Here is a 24979-nt window from a genome sequence, read left to right as displayed (position 1 = left end):
GATCCAAATTTGCTGTATCTTTACCAAATCTATATAGCACAAAATGGTTTTGTTGAATGTTAAGGTCTGAGAAAACCCTTCCCTTCAGGTTGGTATCATTTTTCACCAAAAGCAGATGTGAGTTAACAAATCTAGTGTTTTTTTTTTAAGAAATCCACTCAAGTTTGAATGCACCATAAATGGCCTGATGTTGAATAAGTTGAGAATGAACTTAAAGTTGTACCATAATGAGCCTGTTCTGACCCGCAACATGATATAACTTTGGTTGGTACAAACAAGTCTAACAAAACTATACGTAAAAAAAAAAAAAAAAAAAAAAAAAAGACCCCACCATACTCTAACTTCTTGCGAAACTAAACCATAAAGAAAACAAGAAGAATATAGTGAATTGTAAATTGTCTATCATTCATGACGTTAAGATGATATATATAGTCAATTAACTTCTAATGTTCGAATATACTCCAAGTAATTAGTAACAATATTGAATGAAACGACTTTAGTATGATTTCAAAGTCGCTTAAGAAAGGATCCACTATAATTAAACCTTTTTCATCTGTATTTGTATTTAAAAAAAAAAACTCAATTTACGCAGTTTTTCTTTGGCACCAAGAAGTATTAACACAATGTATGAGAAATGTGATATATAGCCAGAGTTATCTTTACTCAAAGGTAAAGAGTGTTTGAAACTCCGGCTATTTTGCAAGGAATGGGTCAAACCCTTAACCTTTCTTTCATAGGCAACCTATCTGTTATATGTGAACTTAATATATGTAACATTATACGAATTTAGTAGACCGTTTATAAATTCCAATCTATGTATGCACTCATTCGCCATAAGTACTAGTGTTATATATGGACAACATAGTGACCCCTATTTATCATAAATCTGACTCTAGACGAAATACTTTGTACCAATAAATTTGGGAAATTGGACACCAAGAATTCTTCTATTGTTGTCTCGTGGCCCTATCAACCATTCCCGACCCATCACATACAAACTTACAAAGGATACTGATACGTCGCACGATGTATCAATATATATATTGTACACAGAACAGTAGTAGAGAGTAGAAAATACAACTTTTCTTGAACTTTACAAACTTTTTAAATAAACGTTTTAAAAACTCTGACTTAATTATAAAGAAAGTAAAGAACATGAATTAATAAAACAATAAAATAGAAAATAAACATTCTTGAACACAGATTGTGGTTTTCAAATGTAATCATTTATTAAGAAATAATCTTTACAAAGAATTACAGGTTGTTGCGGAATAAAGATAGCCTACAGATATCTAAACAACACTATGAAATAACAAACAACAATCAATAAGTTCTAGCTCAAGAGACTCAGCCCAAGCTGGTCTCGTATAGACTAAGCTGTGTGTAAGAACAGAGAAACTTGTGTGAAGAATAATTCTCAGGACAATGCCACACATACGTGTTAAAATATGAGCACATAAACATATAACAATTCACGAGTACGCAAGGAAAAGAAACGTATATGTAATACTATTAATTAACAAAGAGATAATCGAAACGTGTATCTTTAAGCAAAGCTTCCAATAAACTTATTAATAAATAGATTATTATTATTGTAGGATTTAAAGTAAAACCCCTCTACGATTGCACACTAGACACCCCTATACCGTATGCTAATACCCAAATCACGAACTTCACAACCCCTTGTGTTACTCCCTTATTTCGAAACCCCATGGACCGAACTTAAACTTGTTGTTTGACTAATAAATTTGCATTACAATTAATATATATATATATATATTTGTTCGAATGGTATGAAGTCGAAAAACACGTAAAAACAAAACTCCTTTTGATTAATGAGAATTTGGCCGAAGCCAACAGAGAGAGGGGGGAGATATTACTTGTGTGAATGGAAAAAACAAAACCTTTAGAATTAGCCCTCTAAATATAAGCTTAATTATTAGAGATTTTAACTTGATGGACAAGTAATCTTCAAGACTTTCAAGCCTTGAAATTTTCGGCCCTATGGTAGAAATTAGGAAGTTTCCATAATTCCTAATTTTCACTTAAATCCTCCTCTTTTAATTAATTAAACATTATTAATCCCTTAATATAGTTTAATTATTTATTTCGTGATTACATTAATTAATATATTACTTTAATATACTAATTAATAATATAGAGTTACTGTGTCATTTCGTGTGACTCCGTAGGCTTAAATTATTTCCGGACATGCGTTTATTATTTAACATGATCACACTCCGACAACTCCCACTTGAGCATGTTATTTATAAAAGCAATAACATTGGTTAGCGTCTAGCAACAAGCCAATGCTCCCGGAAATATTTAAGAATAGTTTCTTAAATTGCCAATTTTAAATGATTTTGTTGATGCATGTTGATGTGACAACAGCAACTTAGATTTGATATGTCGTTTAGATTGAGACATTATGTTAATTTATGTCGTATCTATATATGTAATTGATAGATTATGGACTTTATGTTATGGTAATGATCGATTACATGTTTTGGTGTTATATATATGTGTGTTATGTATGATGTTTGTTGTGTAATATACAAGTACAAACATAATATGTGTTAGGATTCCTTAAGATGAAATACTTAGGAATATAACTAAGTCTTGTATCTAACGAAGATAAGGTATATCTTCGTTAGAGGCAAACGAAGATAAACTTCGTTTGGTACAAACGAAGTTTAACTTCGTTACATGGGCTGGGCAACTAAGTTCGTAAGAACAAAGCCCAGCAAGCCCAGTTCGACTCAAAACATATATATACGAATGAATACTCTAAAATAAGTATCACGTTCGACATACAAGTACACCAGACACCTAAGTTCGTTCTATATCTTATAGAAACGAAGATAGCATAATACGGCTGATTATTTACTTGATAATTAGCGATATACCAGTTTACTAATCAAACTAGTTATCTCGTGAGGATTCCGCACTCACGACATAATCATAGACGATCTCGAGAGCGATCTATAGCTATCGAGGGACTCACAGATTTAGTCTTTAATATCCCTTTGTTCAGATACCTTTGTTAATTATGAATATGGATCAATGTCATTTCATAACTTAACGATTATGTTTCTCATTTCTACAATTAATCAAGATTACCAAATTAGTCAAGATTTCCTCTTGAGTTCATCTGGGCATGGCCATACAAACATCTTAATTAATTAATGAGGGGCCCAAATGGTATCATACTTCGGTTGCAAATTGAAGGAACAAATCCTATATTGACTACAAATGTTTGCCCATGTCGTTGTTAACATTTCTGAAAATAGCTCTTTATTACTACCTTGTTCAGGACAGTTATGAACTGTATTACATAACTCACTTGTATCTCAAGTCAAAGGATAAATAAAGTAACCATTTCACAAATTTCATTTAATGACGCTGATCTATAAAATGATAATTCATTATGTGGGGTAAGTCCAATATTCCTTTCGAATATCATGTGAGTTTGGTACAATACCACCATCTTCAAAATATTCTCTTAAATATTTTCACCAATCTCTCACAATTGTCTTACTTTGATTATATTCCCATATAATTAATCGACAATAGACATTTAGAATATTTTAAATATTCATGGATCTAAACATGCAAATATAGGACACAATTATTATAAAATGAAATTACTTATACGGCGTATAAAAATTCATTTACAAAAATAATAATTGTTTAACATCCCATTATCCAAATACCAACAATAGATTTACATAATATAACTTAGTAATAACCTATGCCCTTGGCATACTTATTGACCTTTCTTTTTGACAATGCCTTTGTAAAAGGATCCGCTAAGTTATAATCTGTGTGAACTTTGAGTAATTTGATTTCACGCGATTCGTTTTGCTTACGAACGTAGTGATATCTTCTTAGGTAATGTCTGGCACCCTTTTGAACCCCAAGTTCATTGGCAACGATAATTGCTCCCGAATTATCACAGTACAGTTCCATAGGTGTGTTATTTGAGGATTATCATGTTAAAATCCAAAAATAAACTTTCTAATCCAGACAACCTTCACATTCTCTTCTCTGAGATGACAATATACTCAGACTCTGTCACATACATAGCAACTGGTGGTTTGCTTTTAGCTTAAAGCATTCCATCGTGTCTTCATTTAAAATGAAGACGTATCCCGACTGATATTCTTGAAACATCTTCATCAGTCATGAAATCCAACATCACAAATTCTATTACCATTTGAATTTTGATCGGGTTTTCAACCATACAACAAGAATAATTCTTTAGTAGCCCGTATGTACTTCAGAATATTCTTCACAGCAGTTCACTGATATTTGACTTGTAAATTGAACGTAAATGAAAATGCACTAGTTTGTTGGTTTAAATGGATTATCGAACGTTTTGTGGTGTATAAACGTAACGTTGAGTTTAATTGTGTTTACGGCCTCGTTCTAGCGTTTAAATGGGTAACGAATAGCTATTGGTCGAAGCTAGCGGAGCGGGAGCCACCTTTGGACCTCTATAGGCCGGCCCCCAACTCCCTTCCCCTTCCTTTCCCTTTTCATTTCTTTCTTTCTTTTTCTCTCCAAAGGAAAACACCAAAACACCTCCTTCTTCTCTCTAAATTCTTGGATTACCTATTGTTGTTTGGGTTATATTAGTGATAAATACTTCATCATCATCATCAACTAAACATCATATCAAAGGATCAAATCTCCAAGTGCAAAGAACCTCCATTTTTGGGTCAAATTCGGATTTAAGGGCTTTTGGAAGTTTTGGTAAATAAAAACTATCTCATAATAACCATTTTATGTTATTGAACATGTCTCTAGTCAAATCTAAACGTTCTTGGGTCTTGAATCGAGTCAAAACCGGATTTGAGTCGAATTAGGGTTTCATTTAAGGTTTTGAATGATTTTGAGATGAATTCGGAATTTGTGGGAAGTTATGGATGGATTTTTGTTATGGGTTATGTTTATATATGTTTAATATGCTTAAAAATGAGTATCTGCACTCTCAAAATCATTCATAGGTCGAAAATGGGGTTTTGGGTTGGTTTTGGATCGTGCTTAGCTTCAAGATCTTGTGCAGGAAGTTCTGGTGCAGAACTAGCGTAATTATGCCCTCAGGGCCGTAACTTACGCCCCCCTCCATCTTCCATTTTCATTTTGCCTTCTATTTACGCCCACCTTACGCCAGTCGAGACGCCAAAACATGAACTTCCAAGCCACCGTAACTTACGCCCCTAGGGCCGTAACTTACGCCCTTATAATTTTGAACCAGCGTAACTTACGCCCCTCAGGGCTGTAACTTCCACCCCCTCCCTTGAGTCACTTTTCAGATTTTCGGTTGTTTTGCGTATCAGTTTTCAAACGTCAATAACTTTTGAACCGTAACTCCGTTTTAGACGTATGACCTATCGTTGGAATCGTGAGAGAGCCTACTTTCTCATAGTATAACTCTTGTAGCTTGAATCCTCCACCATTTCCAGAAATGTCGTGTTAAAGTGTCCTTGTTTATATTCGGTTGAACCAATGAGACACTTTAGGATTGTAACGTAACCGAGTTGAGTCCCAATTGTCCTCTAAGGTTGATTTACTCTTCTAGAACCTGGATAGGGTTTGACACGTGATTTGTAATGTATATGTTAATAGGTGGTGAACACTAAGCGATTGTTGGACGTTTACAACTCGACTATAACTTTTACTTAGCTTGCATATCCAATCAAGGTGAGTTTCGTAAACCCTCCCTACTCAATTGATATTCGGTCTGAAAAGTGTACGTGCTTGTTTGTTTGTTGCTGAATCGATTTATTGATTGTTCAGTTGACACATTGACTTGTTGCTCGTTTAATTACACTTTCGCTTATGAATACACGTTGTGATTTGGTTAGTTGTACATACATATAAGACAATCTTACTTTCAATGAGTTGGAGATGTGGTGGGAAGGCTGCGGGTGATCCTATATTTAAGCATCAAAGGTTCCTTGAAAGTAAAATCGTATGAAGTGTATGTGCATTGTGTTGTTGGATGATGGAAAATGTTTTGATATGGAATGGGACATAGGACATTGCATGATAATATTTCCCCCTATAATGTATTATAGATTTGTGATTTGTGATAACGATTAAGTCCATCTTGATGGCATAACGATAAACCCACGATTTATGGTATAACGTTGTTGATAACGATATTGTTTAACGTGTATATTGTATATGAATGTTTAGTTGAAACGTAACGTGATATGACGCATTTGAAATATATGTAAGTCGTAACGTGATAGGACGCATTTGAAATATATGTAAGTCGTAACGTGATATGGCGCATTATTCATTATATAAGTCTCAACGTTATGGGTATCTTTATACTCACGTTGTGGATTGTTGAATCCACTTTATGGGTATCTTTATATCCACGTTATGGATTGTTGAATCCACGTTATGAATTGTTGAATCCACATTATGGGTATCTTTATATCCACGTTATGGATTGTTGAATCCACGTTATGGGTATCTCTATATCCACATTATGGGTATTTTTATATCCACGTATGGATATCTTTATATCCATGTTATGGGTTGTTGAGCACACGTTATTGAACATTGCTAATCATTATATGAATCGTTGTTGTTAAACGTTGATTGTATTGATATTGTGCTAACGTGAAACCTTTTAGGGTTTCCTTGGAACATGATTAGGTATTCTAATCCTCGTATATCGTTAACGGTTGTTATCCCGACACAGTTGTTTCCTATTACTTGCCCCTACGAACTCACCAACTTTATGTTGACGCGTGTTAGTACACTTTTCAGGTGAACAAGTTAGCTCAGAGACGTATTTGGGTGGTTGATTTGCTTGATCATGCTAGACTTGGACTTGGACTCCTTGGATCCGTGATTCATTTCCCGAATTAGGGGTTATGCTTATGTGTGATCCAGATACTTGCATTATTGAATGGTTCGTATGGATTACTTGATCCTTTTTATGCTTTTAGACTTACTCTACATAATTTTCATGTCGTGCTGTGCTTTTCTTGTGATACCCCATGATTCCGCCTTGTTGGGATGTTACAGAATGTTATCAGAGCCGTGGTTGTAGAGAGTTAGGTGGATTGACCTAGTCTATAGCCATTGCACCCTGATTTCATAATTAGCATGCATGATAGGAAATGTTGTGCAACGTGAATTGTATGACGCATAAAATTTGTTTAAAATGGAGTTCGTAGGTTTCTTGTGACTTGATGACTTGATTGTTATATGATGGCTTGATGGACGTATGTGTTAGTATCGGGATACACCGTGACTTGCCGAATGAACAATGACATATATTCTTATGATTTTTATTGTATAACCCTAGCAAAGTGAAATGAGGGTGTTAACGGAGTATGAGATTCGGTAACCCTAGAGGCGCCTGATCAACAAGTTTATGGTTATCCTATGTCATATAAAGTTAATGGTCTCGTGGATTGCGCATTGTGGATGAAGTATAGTAGGAAACCCGATATGCTTAATGAGTGTTGGTTAGGTGGAGGGTTAGCTGCTGGTATACCCTGTATACATACTTGACCAATACTTAGAGAGCATAACGGAACCGAATCCCGATGTCCATTCAATATATTAACGGTGTGGAGGGTTAGCCGCTGGTACACCCTGTATACATACACTTTTAATGTGTTGAATGTTGAGTTAAGATTCGGACTATGCTTTACCCGCCTTGTTAGTGACTTGACCCCTTATATATTTGTAGGCAATGGTTTGAAACCGTAGAATTTATTTAGAATCAAATGAAAATGATGATGCTTTGCCTCGTTATATTTGGACTTGAATGTTGATTTGGATAATTCGGTTGTGGTTGAATTGGAATTGTGCAATTAGTTAGAATCTAAATGAAATGTTGAAGACATAGTTATTGCCATGATAATATCCCCGTAGAGGTACATACTCTTGTAATAGCTTAGGATAGTTTAGTTGTGGATTGTTTGTTATGCGGTGGTTAATTGCGAATGTTCATGTGTGAATTGTGAGGATTAACTTGGGAATCCAACATGTGTGTTCGAGGAAAGATGGATAGACCATGGAGAGCTAACGTGAATTATAAGCGCCAAGATAAGGAAGAGAAACTGGTTGATCAAGGAAATCAAAGAAGTAGAGGTGGTCGTAGAGGTCGTGGTAATCGTGAAGGGCGTGAGATAATCGAGTGGGTTAAACATCAAAATGTGTACAATCAATCGTCGTGCCTTTCCTTGAATACCGTTCCGATCAATGCTCGAAAATCCCCCGATGACCTAAGGCACTTATTATGAGTGTGGTAGTCATGGGCACCACCGAAATAAGTGCTCCAACCTTATCGGTCAACGACAAGCTCAAGGAAAACTTACTTCCCATGGAAGAACTTTTACAGTGATTGCGATCGAGACTCGTGTTGATCCTAAACGTCGTTGCAATACCTTTCTTCCCAACGAACAATATACCACCATATTATTTGACTCCGGTTTCGATTTAGCCTTGTTTTCAATGATTTCATGCCTTTGATTGATACTAACCTTAGTCTGCTGTCGTATTACTTTGAACTTGAATTGGTAAATGGAGGGTTAACGAAAATTGACCAAGTTATCCGTGATTGTATGTTAGAATTGTGGAATCACCTGCCTCTCATAGACCTAGCTCTTTTTGATATCGGTAGTTTTGACGTGATTGTGAGGAGAGATTGGATGTTGGCAATGAATACGGTTATATATTGCGGTAGTAGGGTAGTGAGGATTTCCGTTAGAAAATGCTGAAGATTTAGTATTTCAAAGCGAGACGACCGAGCCATGGGATGAGAAAAATATATAATGTTAATGTCACGAAGTTGAATTGAAGATCGCGCCCGTGGTTAATGATCTTGCGGATGTATTCCCGGATGACCTAACAGGTTTGCCTCCATCTCGACAACGTTATCTCTGAATTGATCTTATTCCTAACATTTCTCCCGTGGTCAAAGCACCTTATCGCTTAGTCCTGACTGAAATGCAAGAGTTGGCTACCCAACTCAAAGAACGTTAAGAAAAAGGTTCTATATGCGCTAGTCGATCACCGTGGGGCGCAACGGTTTTATTTGCCAACATTGAAGAATCATTATTCCTTTCCAGGAATTTACGACTTATTTGATCAACTCCAAGGCGCTCTCTACTTTTCTGGGATTGATTTGTGGTAGGGTTACCACCAAATTGCGTATCCATGAAGATGATATTCTCAAGACGGCCACGGTTATGCCTTTTGGAATGAGCAATGCACCGGCGGTGATCATGGACTTGATGAACCGGGCATGTCGACCCTACTTGCATAGGTTTGCCATTCTCTTCATTTATGACATCCTTGTCTATCCCAAGACGAAAGAAGAACATTCGAAATGTTTGAAGGGAAGTTTTAGGGCTATTCCGGGAAGAGAAAATGGTATGCCAAGTTCTCCGTGTGAATTTTGGCTCGAAGAGATTCACTTTCTTGGTCCCGTGGTGAGCAAGGAAAGAATTCATGTGGATCCAAATATAATTGAAATGGTGGAAAAATAGAGACGACTCAGGACACCAATCGAGATCCATCAACCCCTTGGTTTGGCGGATTATTATAGATGTTTCATTAAGGGCATTGCAAAGATCGCCCAACCCTTGACGTTGTGGACTTAACAAGAAGAACGATCTTATTGGAGTAAGAAATGAGAACAAGCCTTCAAATTGTTGATATACAATTTGTGTGATTGCCGATGCATCTAGACAAATGAAGGTGCACGAGAAGAATTACCCGACTCGTGACTTGGAATTGAGAGCGGTCATGTTTATTTATGCGGCGCCAAGAGTGTGATCTATGCCGATCACGTAAGCCTTCTACACAGGTTGGACCGAAGTGGATTGAATATGATGCAACGGAGATGGCTAGAGATTTCTAGTGATTATGATTGCGTTATCCGGCCTCACCCGGGTAAAGAAAACGTTGTAGCTGATACCTTGAGCTCAAAGGAACGTATAAAACCAAGACGAATTAGGGTCGTGAGTCTTACCGTACATAGGAGTGCTCGCGACCCCATCATCGAAGTATTACACGACCTAGAAGAATGATTTGATAGAAAGGACGATGACGGATTATGCTTTGTTGAACCATTGTGGGTTTCCGTTTTTGGTAGGCTTTGGATGAAATTGATAAATGAAGCTCTCAAGTCGGCCTACTCGGTTCACCCGGGGCCCGATAAGATGTATTTTGACCTAAGAGACTTGTATTGGTGGCCAGTAATGAAGAAAGACATTGCGAGATACGTTAGTGAATGCATCATGTGTTACAATTAAAAGCCGACCACGAGAAACCCCCCTGTTTGCTAGTCCAACCGGTAACGTCGCGGCGGAAATGGGAACGAATTGATATGAACTTCATCACGAAGTTACCTAGATCGAGTTGTGGTCGGGACACCTTTTAGGTGATAATTGACCGGTTGACTAAGTCGGCTCGCTTCTTAGCCATCCGGTAAGAAGAAAAATTTGACACCATGGCACGTTGTATCTCATAGAAGTAGTATCCAGACTTGGAGTCCCGATTTCTGTTATAACCAATCCCTATACCCGAGTTCTTCAAAGTTTTGGAAGGCGTTTCAAAGAGCAATGGGTACTCAACTTGATGTGAGTACGGCGTTCCATCCGCAACCCAACGGTCAAAGAGAAAGAATGATTCAAACGTTTGATGTTATACTAGGAGTTTGTGCCATCTATGCTTGGTGACAAATGGGGACGTGCATTTACCGTTAGACGAATTCTCCTGCAATAATAGCCATCACGCTAGTATCCAATGGCTCCATTTAAAGAGTTGCATATGGGAGAAGATGTAGACCACCGTTAGCTTGGACGAAAGTTGCTGAACGCCAACTCATTGGACCCAAGAATTTGTTATTGAAACGACCAAGGTGATCTCACAAATCAAAGTTAAGTTGAGAGTAGCCTGAGAACGACAATTGAATTATGCTAACGTGAGACGAAGACCCTCGAATTTGAAGTGGGCGATTTTGTGATGTTGAAAGTGTCTTCGTGGAGAGGTGTGTCCGTTATGTGAAAAGTAGCACATGGGTCCAAGGTATATTGGACCATTCAACAATATTTAGGACGTTTTGGCCCGGTAGCGTAACATTTGGAGCCCCCCTCAATACTTGAGTGGAGTTCATAATATTATTCATATTTGTAATCTTTGGAATTGTTTGCCGAATCCAACACCTCGTGTGTCTCTTTGAGAAATCCGTGTTGATAAAATATTAAAGGTCGCAAGAGAGCCGATATGGAACCTAAATCTAGAAGCTAGAAAGCTATAGGATATTCGGTATACAAACGTTAAAACAAGATGTAGAGTTAGACGTGGACCCCGAATTACTTGGGAACGCGAGGCTTTTATGAAAGCTAAGTGCCCCTTCTTGGACGGGTCTAGTTAGAATTGAATTTCGGGACGAAATTCCGTTAACGGGGGAATGATGTAACATCCGTGATATTTGACTTAGTTGACTTGTAAATTGAACGTAAATGAAAATGCACTAGTTTGTTGGTTTAAATGGATTATCAAACGTTTTGTCGTGTATAAATGTAATGTTGAGTTTAATTGTGTTTACGGCCTCGTTCTAGCGTTTAAATGGGTAAATAATAGCTATTGGTCGAAGCTAGCGGAGCGGGAGCCACCTTTGGACCTCTATAGGCCGGCCCCCAACTCCCTCCCCCTTCCTTTCCCTTTTCATTTCTTTCTTTCTTTTTCTTTCCAAAGGAAAACACCAAAACACCTCCTTCTTCTCTCTAAGTTCTTGGATTACCTATTGTTGTTTGGGCTAGATTAGTGATAAATACTTCATCATCATCATCAACTAAACATCATATCAAAGGATCAAATCTCCAAGTGCAAAGAACCTCCATTTTTGGGTCAAATTCGGATTTAAGGGCTTTTGGAAGTTTTGGCAAGTAAAAACTATCTCATAATAACCATTTTATGTTATTGAACATGTCTCTAGTCAAATCTAAACGTTCTTGGGTCTTGAATCGAGTCAAAACCGGATTTGAGTCGAATTAGGGTTTCATTTAGGGTTTTGAATGATTTTGAGATGAATTCGGAATTTGTGGGAAGTTATGGATGAATTTTTGTTATGGGTTATGTTTATATATGTTTAATATGCTTAAAAATGAGTATCTGCACTCTCAAAATCGTTCATAGGTCGAAAATGGGGTTTTGGGTTGGTTTTGGATCGTGCTTAGCTTCAAGATCTTGTGCAGGAAGTTCTGGTGCAGAACTGGCGTAACTTACGCCCCCCAGGGCCGTAACTTACGCCCCCCTCCATCTTCCATTTTCATTTTGCCTTCTGTTTACGCCCACCTTACGCTAGTCAAGACGCCAAAACATGAATTTCCAAGCCACCGTAACTTTCGCCCCCCAGGGCCGTAACTTACGCCCTTACAATTTTGAACCAGCGTAACTTACGCCCCTCAGGGCCGTAACTTACGCCCCTCAGGGCCGTAACTTACACCCCCTCCCTTGAGTCACTTTTCAGATTTTCGGTTGTTTTGCGCATCAGTTTTCAAACGTCAATAACTTTTGAACCGTAACTCCGTTTTAGACGTATAAACTATTGTTGGAATCGTGAGAGAGTCTACTTTCTCATAGTATAACTCTTGTATCTTGAATCCTCCACCGTTTCCAGAAATGTCGTGTTAAATTTTCCTTGTTTATATTCGGTTGAACCAATAAGACACTTTAGGATTGTAACGTAACCGAGTTGAGTCCCAATTGTCCTCTAAGGTTGATTTACTCTTCTAGAACCTGGATAGGGTTTGGCACGTGATTTGTAATGTATATGTTAATAGGTGGTGAACGCTAAGCGATTGTTGGACGTTTACAACTCGACTATAACTTGTACTTAGCTTGCATATCCAATCAAGGTGAGTTTCGTAAACCCTCCCTACTCAATTGAGATTCGGGCTGAAAAGTGTACGTGCTTGTTTGTTTGTTGCTTAATCGATTGATTGATTGTTCAGTTGACACATTGACTTGTTGCTCGTTTAATTACGCTTTCGCTTATGAATACACGTTGTGATTTGGTTAGTTGTACATACATATAAGACAATCTTACTTTCAATGAGTTGGAGATGTGGTGGGAAGGCTGCGGGTGACCCTATATATAAGCATCAAAGGTTCCTTGAAAGTAAAATCGTATGAAGTGTATGTACATTGTGTTATTGGATGATGGAAAACGTTTTGATATGGAACGGGACATAGGACATTGCATGATAATATTTCCCCCTATAATGTATTATAGATTTGTGATTTGTGATAACGATTAAGTCCATCTTGATGGCATAACGATAAGCCCACGATTTGTGGTATAACGTTGTTGATAACGATATTGTTTAACGTGTATATTGTATATGAATGTTTAGTTGAAACGTAATGTGAGATGACGCATTTGAAATATATGTAAGTCGTAACGTGATATGACGCATTTGAAATATATGTAAGTCGTAACGTGATATGGCGCATTATTCATTATATAAGTCTCAACGTTATGGGTATCTTTATACTCACGTTATGGATTATTGAATCCACGTTATGGGTATCTTTATATCCACGTTATGGATTGTTGAATCCATGTTATGGGTATCTTTATATCCACGTTATGGATTGTTGAATCCACGTTATGGGTATCTTTATATCCACGTTATGGATTGTTGAATCCACGTTATGGGTATCTCTATATCCATATTATGGGTATTTTTATATCCACGTTATGGGTATCTTTATATCCACGTTATGGGTTGTTGAGCCCATGTTATTGAACGTTGCTAATCATTATATGAATCGTTGTTGTTAAACGTTGATTGTATTGATATTGTGCTAACGTGAAACCTTTTAGGGTTTCCTTGGAACGTGATTAGGTATTCTAATCCTCGTATATCGTTAACGGTTGTTATCCCGACACAGTTGTTTCCTATTACTTGCCCCTACGAACTCACCAACTTTATGTTGAGGCGTGTTAGTACACTTTTTAGGTGAACAGGTTAGCTCAGAGACGTATTTGGATGGTTGATTTGCTTGATCATGCTAGACTTGGACTTGGACTCCTTGGATCTGTGATTCATTTCCCGAATTAGAGGTTATGCTTATGTGTGATCCAGATACTTGCATTATTGAATGGTTCGTATGGATTACTTGATCCTTTTTATGCATTTAGACTTACTCTACATAATTTTCATGTTGTGCTGTGTTTTTCTTGTGATACCCCATGATTCCGCCTTGTTGGGGTGTTACAACTGATCCACTTCGGGATTTTGCTGATATCGGCTAACAAAATTTTGAGCGAACACAACTTCAGGTCTAGTGCATCTTACCGTATACATGATAGATCCCACCGCCGAAGCATAAGGAATTCTTTTCATGCGCTCCACCTCTTCAGGTGTAGAAGCACCGTTCTTGCTAGATAAATTAAGTCCTTCTTGCATAGGCAAATTCCCGCGCTTAGAATTTTCCATCTTGAATCTCCTCAAGATCTTATCTATATAAGCACTTTGACTTAATACAATCAACCATTTACTTATATCTCTATAGATCTTGATTCCAAGAATGAATGCTACTTTAACCTAAGTAACAATACTCCCACTAGCTTTGAGATATATACATGGCTCATAAGGATTTTGAGCAAAACCAAACTTCTTAAATGGCACTTCTTCCCGTCGCATCCGTCTTCGGCCAAATTTCAATTTGTGGAAAGCCTTTGATGGCTTCCTTATGAACACATCCATTTTTATTTGGGTAGATTTCCTCAACAAACCATTTATTCCAACTCCTTGATGCTTGCTTCAATCCATTAATGGACCTTTGAAGTTTGCATACTTTGTTGGGATGTTTTGGATCGACAAAACCTTCCGGTTGTACCATATAGACTTCCTCGCCTACAAAACCATTTAAGAAAGCGGTTTTGACATCCATTTGCCATATCTCATAGTCATAGACGCCGCTATGGCTAAGATGATCCTAATAGCTCTAATGTCCGCAACGGGAGAAAAGGTTTCCTCATAATCAACTCCATAAAGTTGAGTATAACCTTTCGCCACAAGACAAGCTTATAGGTGTGTACATTTCCATCCATGTCGGTCTTCTTCTTGAAGATCCATTTACACCCAACAGTTCTACCATTTGGTGGAAAATCAACCAAGCTCCAGACTTGATTATCTTTCATGGATCTCATTTCCATATTCGCAGCCTTAGGCCATTTGTCAAATTCCGGATCCGATAATGCAGCTTTGAAATTAGGAGATTTATTCAAATCTCCTATTACGTGTTCTTCATATTCAACCATAAGATTTAATCTTTCACGAGCACGTATTGTCCTTGAGGACCTACGAAGTGGAATCGCTTCATCTTCAACTTGATATTCATTTAGAGATTCGTCTCTTTGAACATCCCCCCCCCCAAGTTGAAGATTCCTAGTGCTTCCAGAAGGTGACACATCTTCTTGAGTTTCATCAAGTTCAACAATCCTCCCACTATCCTCTTGAGATATGAGTTTCCTTTCAAGGAAATCAGCAAATAAAAAAAAATAAAATAAATACTTTGACAGTGTTTCCGGTAGGAAAGTAGAAGTAGTAACCCATCGTTTCCTTTGGGTATCCTACAAAGATGCACTTAACACTACATTCATGCGGTGTCTTGTCAACCTTCTTGGTTGGAACCATATCGAGAATGCATGCAACAATCTCTAGAGCATAATCCCAAAATGAAATGGGAGAGTTTTAAGGTTCATCGTTTATCTCACCATGTTCAACAAGGTTCGATTTCTCCTTTCACATATACCCTTATATAGGAGTAAACTCTTGGATAAATCCACAAGCTTTTAGATGATCCTTAAAGTTTTGCTTAAGTATTTCCCATCTTAATCTGAACGAAGAATCTTGATGGTTTTACTAAGTTGGTTCTCTACTTCACTTTTAAATTCCCTGAATGTTTCGAAGACTTCATGTTTATGCTTAATCAAATAAACATAACCATAACGACTGAAATCATCTGTAAAAGTGACGAAGTAGCTAGCACCTCTCTTTGACACATGTTTAAATGGGCCACATACATCCGTATGTATTAGTCCAAGTAGTTCTTTAGCCCTCTCCAGTTTTATGCGGAAAAGGTATTCTTGTCATCTTGTCGAAAGCACAAGGCATGCATTTGTCAAATGATTCATCATTTGATTTAACGATCTCTTGTCAAATGATTCATCATTTGGTTTTAAGATCCCTTCAATTTGAAGTATGCATTTCTTGCTAATGACAACGCATTTTATAATGATTGTAAGATTTCTTCATACTGAAGATTTCCATTGCGTTTCTTGCTAAAGATAATGTCAAAAACATGCATTTATCAAATGATTCATCATTTGATTGTAAGATACCGTCCCTTTGAAGTCTTTAAATGCCATTCTTGACAAAATTAAACAAGATGATAATGTCAAAGATAGTTAGAGTCCAAGTTAAACTTGACTCTTTTACTATTGAATTATTATTTGTATAACAACATATATAATTCAATTTTGAAGATACCTGAAGCACTAGCTAAACCAACTTGCTTCTTCTTTGCATTCAACTCAGCTAGATACTTTACCCGTATGCTCTTTTTACCGAAAGGGTCTTTTAAGGTTTTTGAGACTAACACAACTTGTTTTCTCTTACCTAAGTTCTTGCCCTTGGCTTACGGTTGTTATGCTTTCTGAACCTACCCCCCCCCCCATGATCATGAGAACTTGGGGTGTAGCAGATTTCTTTTGGAAGCTCTTTCTCATACTCAATTAATATGACATGAAGTTTAGCTATGGTTTTACTCATGCTATGCATATTATAATTGCACATGAACTCCTAAAAAAAAAAAATTTTCCCTTTTTAGGTTCATGCCAATAGTAATAGGCAGATGATAAGCATAGTTCAACCTTTCCAATAGTTCATGAGTACCTCTTCAACTAGAGTACATGAGGACTAACCGATGTTTCATGCTCATTTTGCAAGTTATGAAGTTGATCAACTAGGTCAAACAACTCCACTCTGGCTTGATTATATACAAAGACTCGAGTTCGTTGAGCATATCACATGGAAATGAAAGCTCAAATTGCTTTTGAAGGTTAGCATTCATGCTTCCCAACATCAAACAAGCAACCTCATTGTGTCTTATCGTACCAAGCATTGTATGCACCCAACTCTTCAGTTGTAGCATTCGCTCCCAGAACAACGGTGTTTGCTCATCAATGACTTTAAACTAGTCATTGAAGTTTGGTTCCAGAAAGTGTTAGGACCAGTTTCGACTAAAACTGGTCAGTCTCCAGTTGCATCTGGAGACCAGAAGATTTGTCCAGAAATATATTGAAGTCTAGTTGTAACGTACAGTTAATGCAACTGAAGACTTCCTCCACTTGAGATCCGATTAGAACTAAAGACATTCCAATTGACGTCGAAGACAACAAATGGAAGATAGAGAATGACAATGGCAGCGAAGCCCAGTTGGCATTCTACACAGATTGAAACTGGAGAATATCAGTCTAAAGCCTTTACAATGCTTTACACTGTTTACAAGGAAGACCTTTTTGCTTTATGCAGCTTTATATAGACAATATTATTTGTCTATGATTAAAGTACAAAAGTGCATAAAGCAGGTTGGATAAAGTAATATCTTGACTTACCTTATCAAGCATTTCAAAGGAACTCACCTAGTTTCCTTAAATGCTGTCAACCATATCTATACGACAAAGTTGGAATCCCAATGCCAACTTTGTCTATAAATAGAGGTCTTTACACAACAAGAATATAACTTTGCATATTCAGACTTTTGCAATATTCTTGGTGTACTTGTGCAATATTCTCTCAATCGTAAAAGGGAACACTTCACAACTTTAAGTGTTTCGATTGTTAAAGAGAATTTCCAAGTATAAATCATTTGTATTTCATAGGTTGTTAGGATATTTACACTTATGTATTATCTTGGTTCCGCAACAACCTTGTATTTTATTTAGCATCAATAAATAAAATACATTTGAAAATTACAACTTGGTCTCACCATTTTTACTTTGTTGTATTTACTTATTGCATTGTCTTTTCCCTCTTGTCACCTGCTAAGTAATCTTACTAAGGACTTGGTATACATTCACTGTAACTGGTCGTCTCCAGTTCAGTGTTTATATTGCAAAGAAATCTCACCATTGACATAGAGGTGTCTTCAGTTAGTACCATCTTTTGAGTTGGGACTTACAGAAAGTCTTTCCCTTTCTAGCATCGACCTGAAAGCTGATTGGTGTATGTTTTGAGAAGGATTTATTGTTGCCATCTTTAAAACAAACAAAAGTTCAATTATCGGTATTTTTGATAATTAATCCTTAAGAAATGTAATTTACCCTTGTTAAATTCATCTAACAAATTACTTTCACTAAGGCTAGGATCCAACTTGACATACAATCATTTCATCAGTTGATCTGCTAGAAACGACGATATTCAAAAGGTAATCGAGAATCGATAATTGCATTCATGCAACTCCTAGAGTTATGGGACTTACAACAACACTATAAAGGGGTATTAAGTGTTTTATAAACATGTTTTGTCCCATCTTATGCCATGGGTCAAGGATCTCACCTCTTAACTCGTTTTAAGTCGCCCAATTAAGAACATGTAGATAGTCTATCGCTGGTCTCACAACGGAGTGGTAATCTACCTTGAAGAGATACAATTCGCCTACGGTCTCACGTAGGAGCAAAAAGCACTGGCAAGTGTTCTAATCAAAGTGGGTGGCAATGACTTAACTTTAAATGGGTAATGCATTTGATGTGAATCTAAAGTTTATATATGAAGACTCATGCATAATCTTCATAACATAGTATTTAATAAAATCATTTGTATAGTCTTAACAACACAAGAGAGCTCGGTAGCTCCATTTGAACGCACAAAGAAGCGCAAGGGCAAAGGTTTGCGATGAACGCAATTAAAAATCCGCCCTTTTAGAAGGCTAACGCACTCCGGCTTATACCTCTCTTAAAGTTTGTTCAAATGGGTGAGCCGGTGTATCTCAAGGTTATAAGACTCCAATTTTATTAATGAAATCTCTATTTTGATAGTTCTTAGTCAAGTTTATATTTTTCCAAGAAAACAATTTTTGCATCACATTTATATAACTTATAAACAATACAAAAAGTAATAAACTTACTAATTACCGAACTACTTTAATCAAGCAACAAGTTAAGGTAGGCCACCTAAACATGGTCTCTATGGTTCATGCATATGTTTAAATTCCAGATCCCCCTTCCGAAGAAAAGGACCACATACATCAAGTTACCTTGATTGCGTAAGCCTTTAAACAATTTAATTTACCAAGTAATATCACATAAACACATAAACTTGCTGACTGGAAATTTCCAGCAGCTTGACGACCAGTTTAAGCTTGTTTCTGGTCTGAATCAGCTTTCGACCAAAACTACAAAGTTGTAGCCCTATGAGTCGGCAATCTACATTCAGATAGTCACACAATTACCGATTAAAAGATATAAATTTTTAATCACACAAAAATCAGGAAAATCACACGAAAAATTCAGATAGTCACACAATTATCTAATAATAAACCCTAATTATTGGATCATCATTCTTGCAAAATATATCTCTATATATTCAGTAAAATCACAACTAATTTTGCATGAATTCCTTATGAATTTACTATTATTTAACAACTTTAAATAATTAAGAAACACGTAACATGCAATTTATAACACATAAATCATGTCAATTCACATAATTCAAAACTTGCTCAAGGGTTTCAATCCACCATTGAATTAGGTTAAAATAGTTAAACAAAACCCTAGATTTTTTTTAATTAAAATCGATTTAATTATATGAAAAAAAAACTCTTTTAATTATTTAACAATTAATTAAATATAAACCAACCCTTAACCCCCTTCAAGTTTTGATCTTTGTAACTAATAGATCACATATGTGGCTCTTATACCACTTTTAAAATATGAGCACATAAACATATAACAATTCACGAATACGCAACGGAAAGAAACGTATATGTAATACCATTAATTAACAAAGAGAGAATCGAAATGTGTACCTTTAAGCAAAGCTTCCAATAAACTTATTAATAAATAGATATTATTATTATTATAGGGTTTAAAGTAAAACCCCTCTATGATCGCACACTAGACACCCCTATATCGTATGCTAGTACCCGAATCACGAACTTCACAACCCCTTATGTTACTCCCTTATTTTGAAATCCCATGGACCAAACTTAAAATTGTTGTTGACTAACAAATTTTCATTACAATTAATGATAGACATTAATTGTACATATATATATTTGGTCGAATGGTATGAAGTCGAAAAATACGTAAAAACAAAACTCCTTTTGATTAGTGAGAATTTGGCCGAATCCAAGAGAGAGAGAGAGGGGGGGGGGGGGGGAGATATTACTTGTGTGAAGGAATGGGAAAAAACCCTTTAGAATTAGCCCTCTATATATAGGCTTAATTATTAGGGATTTCAACTTGATGGACAAGTAATCTTCAAGACTTTCAAGCCTTGAAATTTTCGGCCCTATGGTGGAAATTAGGAAGTTTCCATAATTCCTAATTTTTACTTAAATCCTCCTCTTTTAATTAATTAAACATTATTAACCCCTTAATATAGTTTAATTATTTATTTCGTGATTACATTAATTAATATATTACTTTAATATACTAATTAATAATATAGAGTTACTGTGTCATTTCGTGTGACCCCGTACACTTAAATTATTTCCGGACATGCGTTTATTATTTAACATGATCACACTCCAACAATATGCATACAAGGAGTGTAACTTTTATAGGTGAAAGCTCCTTCTTCTCTTGGTATCCAAATCAACCACATATTCTTCTTTTGTTGGACGATCAAGGAATAATCAATCGTGCCTTCACTGTACTTGTGGTCCCCCATGTACAACTGCACATTTTTCATCGTCCAATAAGAGTGTGAACACGCATATACATATCTAACAACCAACCTGGATCCTAGGATTCTTCTTGGTCACATCATTTGTTCTTATCTTCAATCCAGGTTGTTATCTTCACTTGATTGTGAGATACATATTAGACTGTTTGTCAAAGCACAATTCTGCCTAAGTGTTTCCAAGCTGGCTACTAGTCCCAAACTGCCTTCCACTACCAGTTTGGTCCTCTATCTTCAATCATCCTCTTTGACTTGGATTGAATGGAATGATCTTGTTGATGTAGATTGAATAACACTAACTTCCATAACATATTACAATACAAAGTATGAAGCATGATCTGGGTCAATTACAGATCGTAAGTTGTGTCGCTTAGTCTGACCCGGATCAGATTAAAAGACCCAATAGATTTCTAAGTGTTTATAGGTCAAATTTGTCATCATTAAATTTACAACTATCATTTAGACTCAACAGTACTATCATATCGTTATCACCTTCCTAGTTTCCTATCACTCCATCTTTTTTTTCTTTTCTTTTTTTCCCCCCTAATCCATCTCCTTCAATTGTTACCAAGTACCAACAAAATCATACTTCTGAGTATTTTTTGGTTTTAATTTTTGTCTTATAATTAAATTTATTTTATAGGGTTCATATTGAGTTTTATATATTTGTGTTCACTATTAAAGACCACATCTTATAAAGATTAGTATTAGACTAGGATATATTAATTGTAATAGATAAAGGTATTATTGTGTAAACTATACTCTTATATATGGTGATTAATGAGAAGGGGAAACAATAAGGAATTCTACCATCTTATATGGTATCACGAGTTTTCCCACAACCCTTAAAAAAAAAGAAAAAAAAGCAAACAACCATCCACTTTCTTCTTCCCTCCCGTTCTCTTCGTCGATCATTATGATGTCTGCCGAAAAAGACAAATCAGTCGTGACTCCCCTTCACCCCGCCACCACTGTTACTAATATACGTAACCATATACCGATTACCCTGATATGCCTCATTTTGTACTATTTACCCACGTCGTATTTGGTCATTTATAAGTGATTAAGAGTCGTTTTTATGTACATTGGGTGCGTTTATGGTATCTATTAGTGTTTTCAGGATATTAACAGGCATTATGACATATTACTGAAGAAAACGACATTTGGAGACCTAAAGTGTGCTTACGGATGAGCTCGTGGAAGATTTGAGGAAGAAACGAACTCATTCAAGTTTTGGCAGATGGTCATGGCATGACCACATATGGTCATGTCGCATTTGAACCTCAGAAGAGTCTAAAGGGTCAGGTCGACAGAAAAGTCATGGCATGACCACATATGGTCATGTCGCATCTGGAAGTCAGAAGCTACTCAAACTTTTGTATTCAGAGATGGTCATGGCATGATCATCTATGGTCATGTCGCATCAGGCTATGCGACCAGAAAAGGGATTTTCCACCAAGTATAAATACCCTAGAAAACACAACCCTAAGACCTCTCTCGACTTTATAGAGGTATTTAGGGATTTTGGAGGCCATTTTCACCAGGTCAAACACCTCTCAAGATCATAAAAACATCCAGATTTATTTCTTCAATTCTTGAACGATTCTAGCACTCTTTGGATTTATTTCTTCAATTGGTACATTATGTTTTCATTGTTTCTTGATTGTTTTAATTTATTCATCATGACTGGCTAATCACTTTACCATCCATCTTGATGGAGTGAGACAATATGTAAGGATTGCACAATTTTTATTAATTCAATGTTGTTTTAATTTAACGTTATATCGAGATCTTAGCGTATTTATTCCTTATCATTTATCTTGAATTGGTTGGTGATTTATATGTGTCTTTAATGGTAATTATTGTTCGCATATATTTTATTTGAATTGTTTGGATACAAACGTGTTGGATCTATGACGGGTACGGTAGATAACCATTCTACGATGATAGGTGTAAATGTGTTAACGATTGGGTACAATTGGTAGATGTAATTGTTATCTTAATAACCAAAACCATTGTTGAATTAGCAAAGTTATAAAAGGCGTCTCGGGGTACCGGTCTTAATAATGGAACTAGTTTAAACAAGAGAGTCAAATGAAGTTGTTAACTTGACGGGTACGGGGTTGGCGATCAATTTGAGTCTCGGTTATTTAATTAACTAAATTGGATTTGAACTTCATCAAATGTACAATCTTAACATGTTGTCGAGCGAAATCAAGATGGATGACCTTTAAATTATTGTTTGAATCAAACCCTCTCGCTTGCGATTGCAACGTGGCAATTCGGCCACAAAACCCCCTACTTCTTGAATCACTTTATTTAGACAATTGCTTACAAAAGTCCTTGTGAACGATCCCGGATTTACCCGTAAGTATGTTGTAGTCAGTTCCCAGTGAATCGTGTTTTATAAATTTTATAACTAGATTTCACACATCATACCCTCTCCACTAAGGACGACAATTACAACAATTGGGTAGCATTGTTTAAAGTTCAATGCATCTCTTGTAAAGTCTCTAATCATATCACACCACCCGCCACCACCGACTCCTCTTCTTTTTCCGCTCTCCCTACTGATCAGTGGCTTCATTTGGATGCCATCATACTGCAATGGATTTATAGTACGATATCCACGGATCTCTTGGCCACCATTCTGGATCCAGAAAATACTGCTGCAACGGCATGGAGTGCCTTGAAAAAACTGTTCGTTGACAATAAATCAACACGAGCAGTTAACTTGCAACAAGCAGAGACTCTTCCTACCTTCTCAAAAGCTAGGTCCAGTTTAGTGTTAGAGGAGGGTCACAAAGCTCGTCAAGAGACCGAAGCTGGTGCGGCTCTTACAACCGCTGCTGATCCAATTCCAGCTCCTGCTCCGGCTCCTGTTGCTGCTACTGTTGCTGACCAGGATGCTACTCGTGCCTCCGGTCATGGCCAGGACTTCCCACGTCGTGGTCACGGTGGTCGGGGCCGTGGACGTGGAGGTCGCAGACGTGGTGCATTTGACCCTCCAATGCAATGGATACATCCCTACCAGTGGTCCTTTGATTTCCCGGTCCCAATGTGTTTTACATCTCCAGCGCTGTCATGTCCCTATCCGAGTTCTCTAGTGCCTCATCCTATGCCTGGTTCTGCCGGTTTACTTGGACCTGAACCTTCGGCTTCTTATACCTCATCTGCTTATGGATATACTACAACACAGATTGATCAAGCTTTTAATGCCATGACTCTTCATCCGGATCAGCAGTGTTACATGGACACTGGAGCCACTCATCACATGGTAAATTCCTCAGGTAACCTGTCTTCCCCTCCTACTGCTTTCAAATGTATAATTGTTGGTAATAGTGCTTCTATGCCGACTACTGGTATTGGCCAATCCACCCTTCCCCCACCTTTCCCTTTATTAAAACTTCCCTCCATTTTAGTTTCTCTTTCTTTGATTAAAAACCTACTTTCAGTTTGTCGCCTTACAACTGATAACAATATTTCCATTTAATTCGACCCTTTTGGTTTTCTTATGAAGGATTTCAAGACCAAGCATCCTATTTTTAGGAGCAATAGTACCGGGGACCTCTATCCGCTCACTTTTCCTACTTCCAGTCATTCTCCTTCCAGCTTTGCTGCTATTTCTCAAGAACTTGGCATCACCGTTTGGGTCATCCTGACTCAACACTTTTACGTTATTCAAATAATAGTTGTTCCATTTCTGTTTCTAGTTTTCGTAATAAAGGATTATGTCAATCCAATATCTTTGGAAAGCAAATAAAATTCCCGTTTGTTGATTCTATTAATGTTACTTATTAGTCATTTGACATTGTGCATAGTGATGTATGGACATCGCCTATTATTTGTTATTTCTTGATGATTATTCCAACTTCTTGTGGAAATTTCCACTTAAACATAAATCACAAGTGTATCCAATTTTTCTTCAGTTACATACATATATTAAAACTCTGTTTTCTAAACCTATCAAATCTTTTCAATGTGACAATATGACAGAATACAATAACCACCAC

General features: G+C 36.8%; 2 protein-coding genes across 2 annotated transcripts; both read left to right on the top strand.

Annotated features, from left to right (window-relative positions):
- Positions 1-8039: 8039 nt before the first annotated feature.
- LOC122597046 lies at positions 8040-9527 on the top strand. Its single transcript, XM_043769682.1, has 3 exons — positions 8040-8266; positions 8525-8705; positions 9108-9527. The coding sequence occupies exons 1-3, from the start codon at positions 8040-8042 to the stop codon at positions 9525-9527; spliced, it is 828 nt and encodes a 275-aa protein (XP_043625617.1).
- Positions 9528-22879: 13352 nt separating this feature from the next.
- Positions 22880-24459, top strand: LOC122597045. Its single transcript, XM_043769681.1, has 2 exons — positions 22880-22886; positions 23390-24459. Exons 1-2 carry the CDS (start codon positions 22880-22882, stop codon positions 24457-24459), a joined length of 1077 nt encoding a protein of 358 aa, XP_043625616.1.
- The last annotated feature ends 520 nt before the right edge of the window (positions 24460-24979 follow it).

This window comes from Erigeron canadensis, chromosome 4 (assembly GCF_010389155.1).
Source record: "Erigeron canadensis isolate Cc75 chromosome 4, C_canadensis_v1, whole genome shotgun sequence".
NCBI classification, from domain to species: domain Eukaryota; kingdom Viridiplantae; phylum Streptophyta; class Magnoliopsida; order Asterales; family Asteraceae; genus Erigeron; species Erigeron canadensis.
The sequence above is the reverse complement of the archived record's forward strand: the minus strand, read 5'-3'. Positions and strand labels throughout refer to the sequence as shown.

Bases quoted from the DNA above. Each gene is read 5' to 3' on its own strand.
- LOC122597046 (XM_043769682.1), top strand. From the start codon at position 8,040: ATGGATAGACCATGGAGAGCTAACGTGAATTATAAGCGCCAAGATAAG. The intron at 8,267-8,524 runs GCACTTATTATG...TACTAACCTTAG, and splicing joins AAATCCCCCGATGACCTAAG to TCTGCTGTCGTATTACTTTG. The intron at 8,706-9,107 runs GTTATATATTGC...ATTCCTTTCCAG, and splicing joins GGATGTTGGCAATGAATACG to GAATTTACGACTTATTTGAT.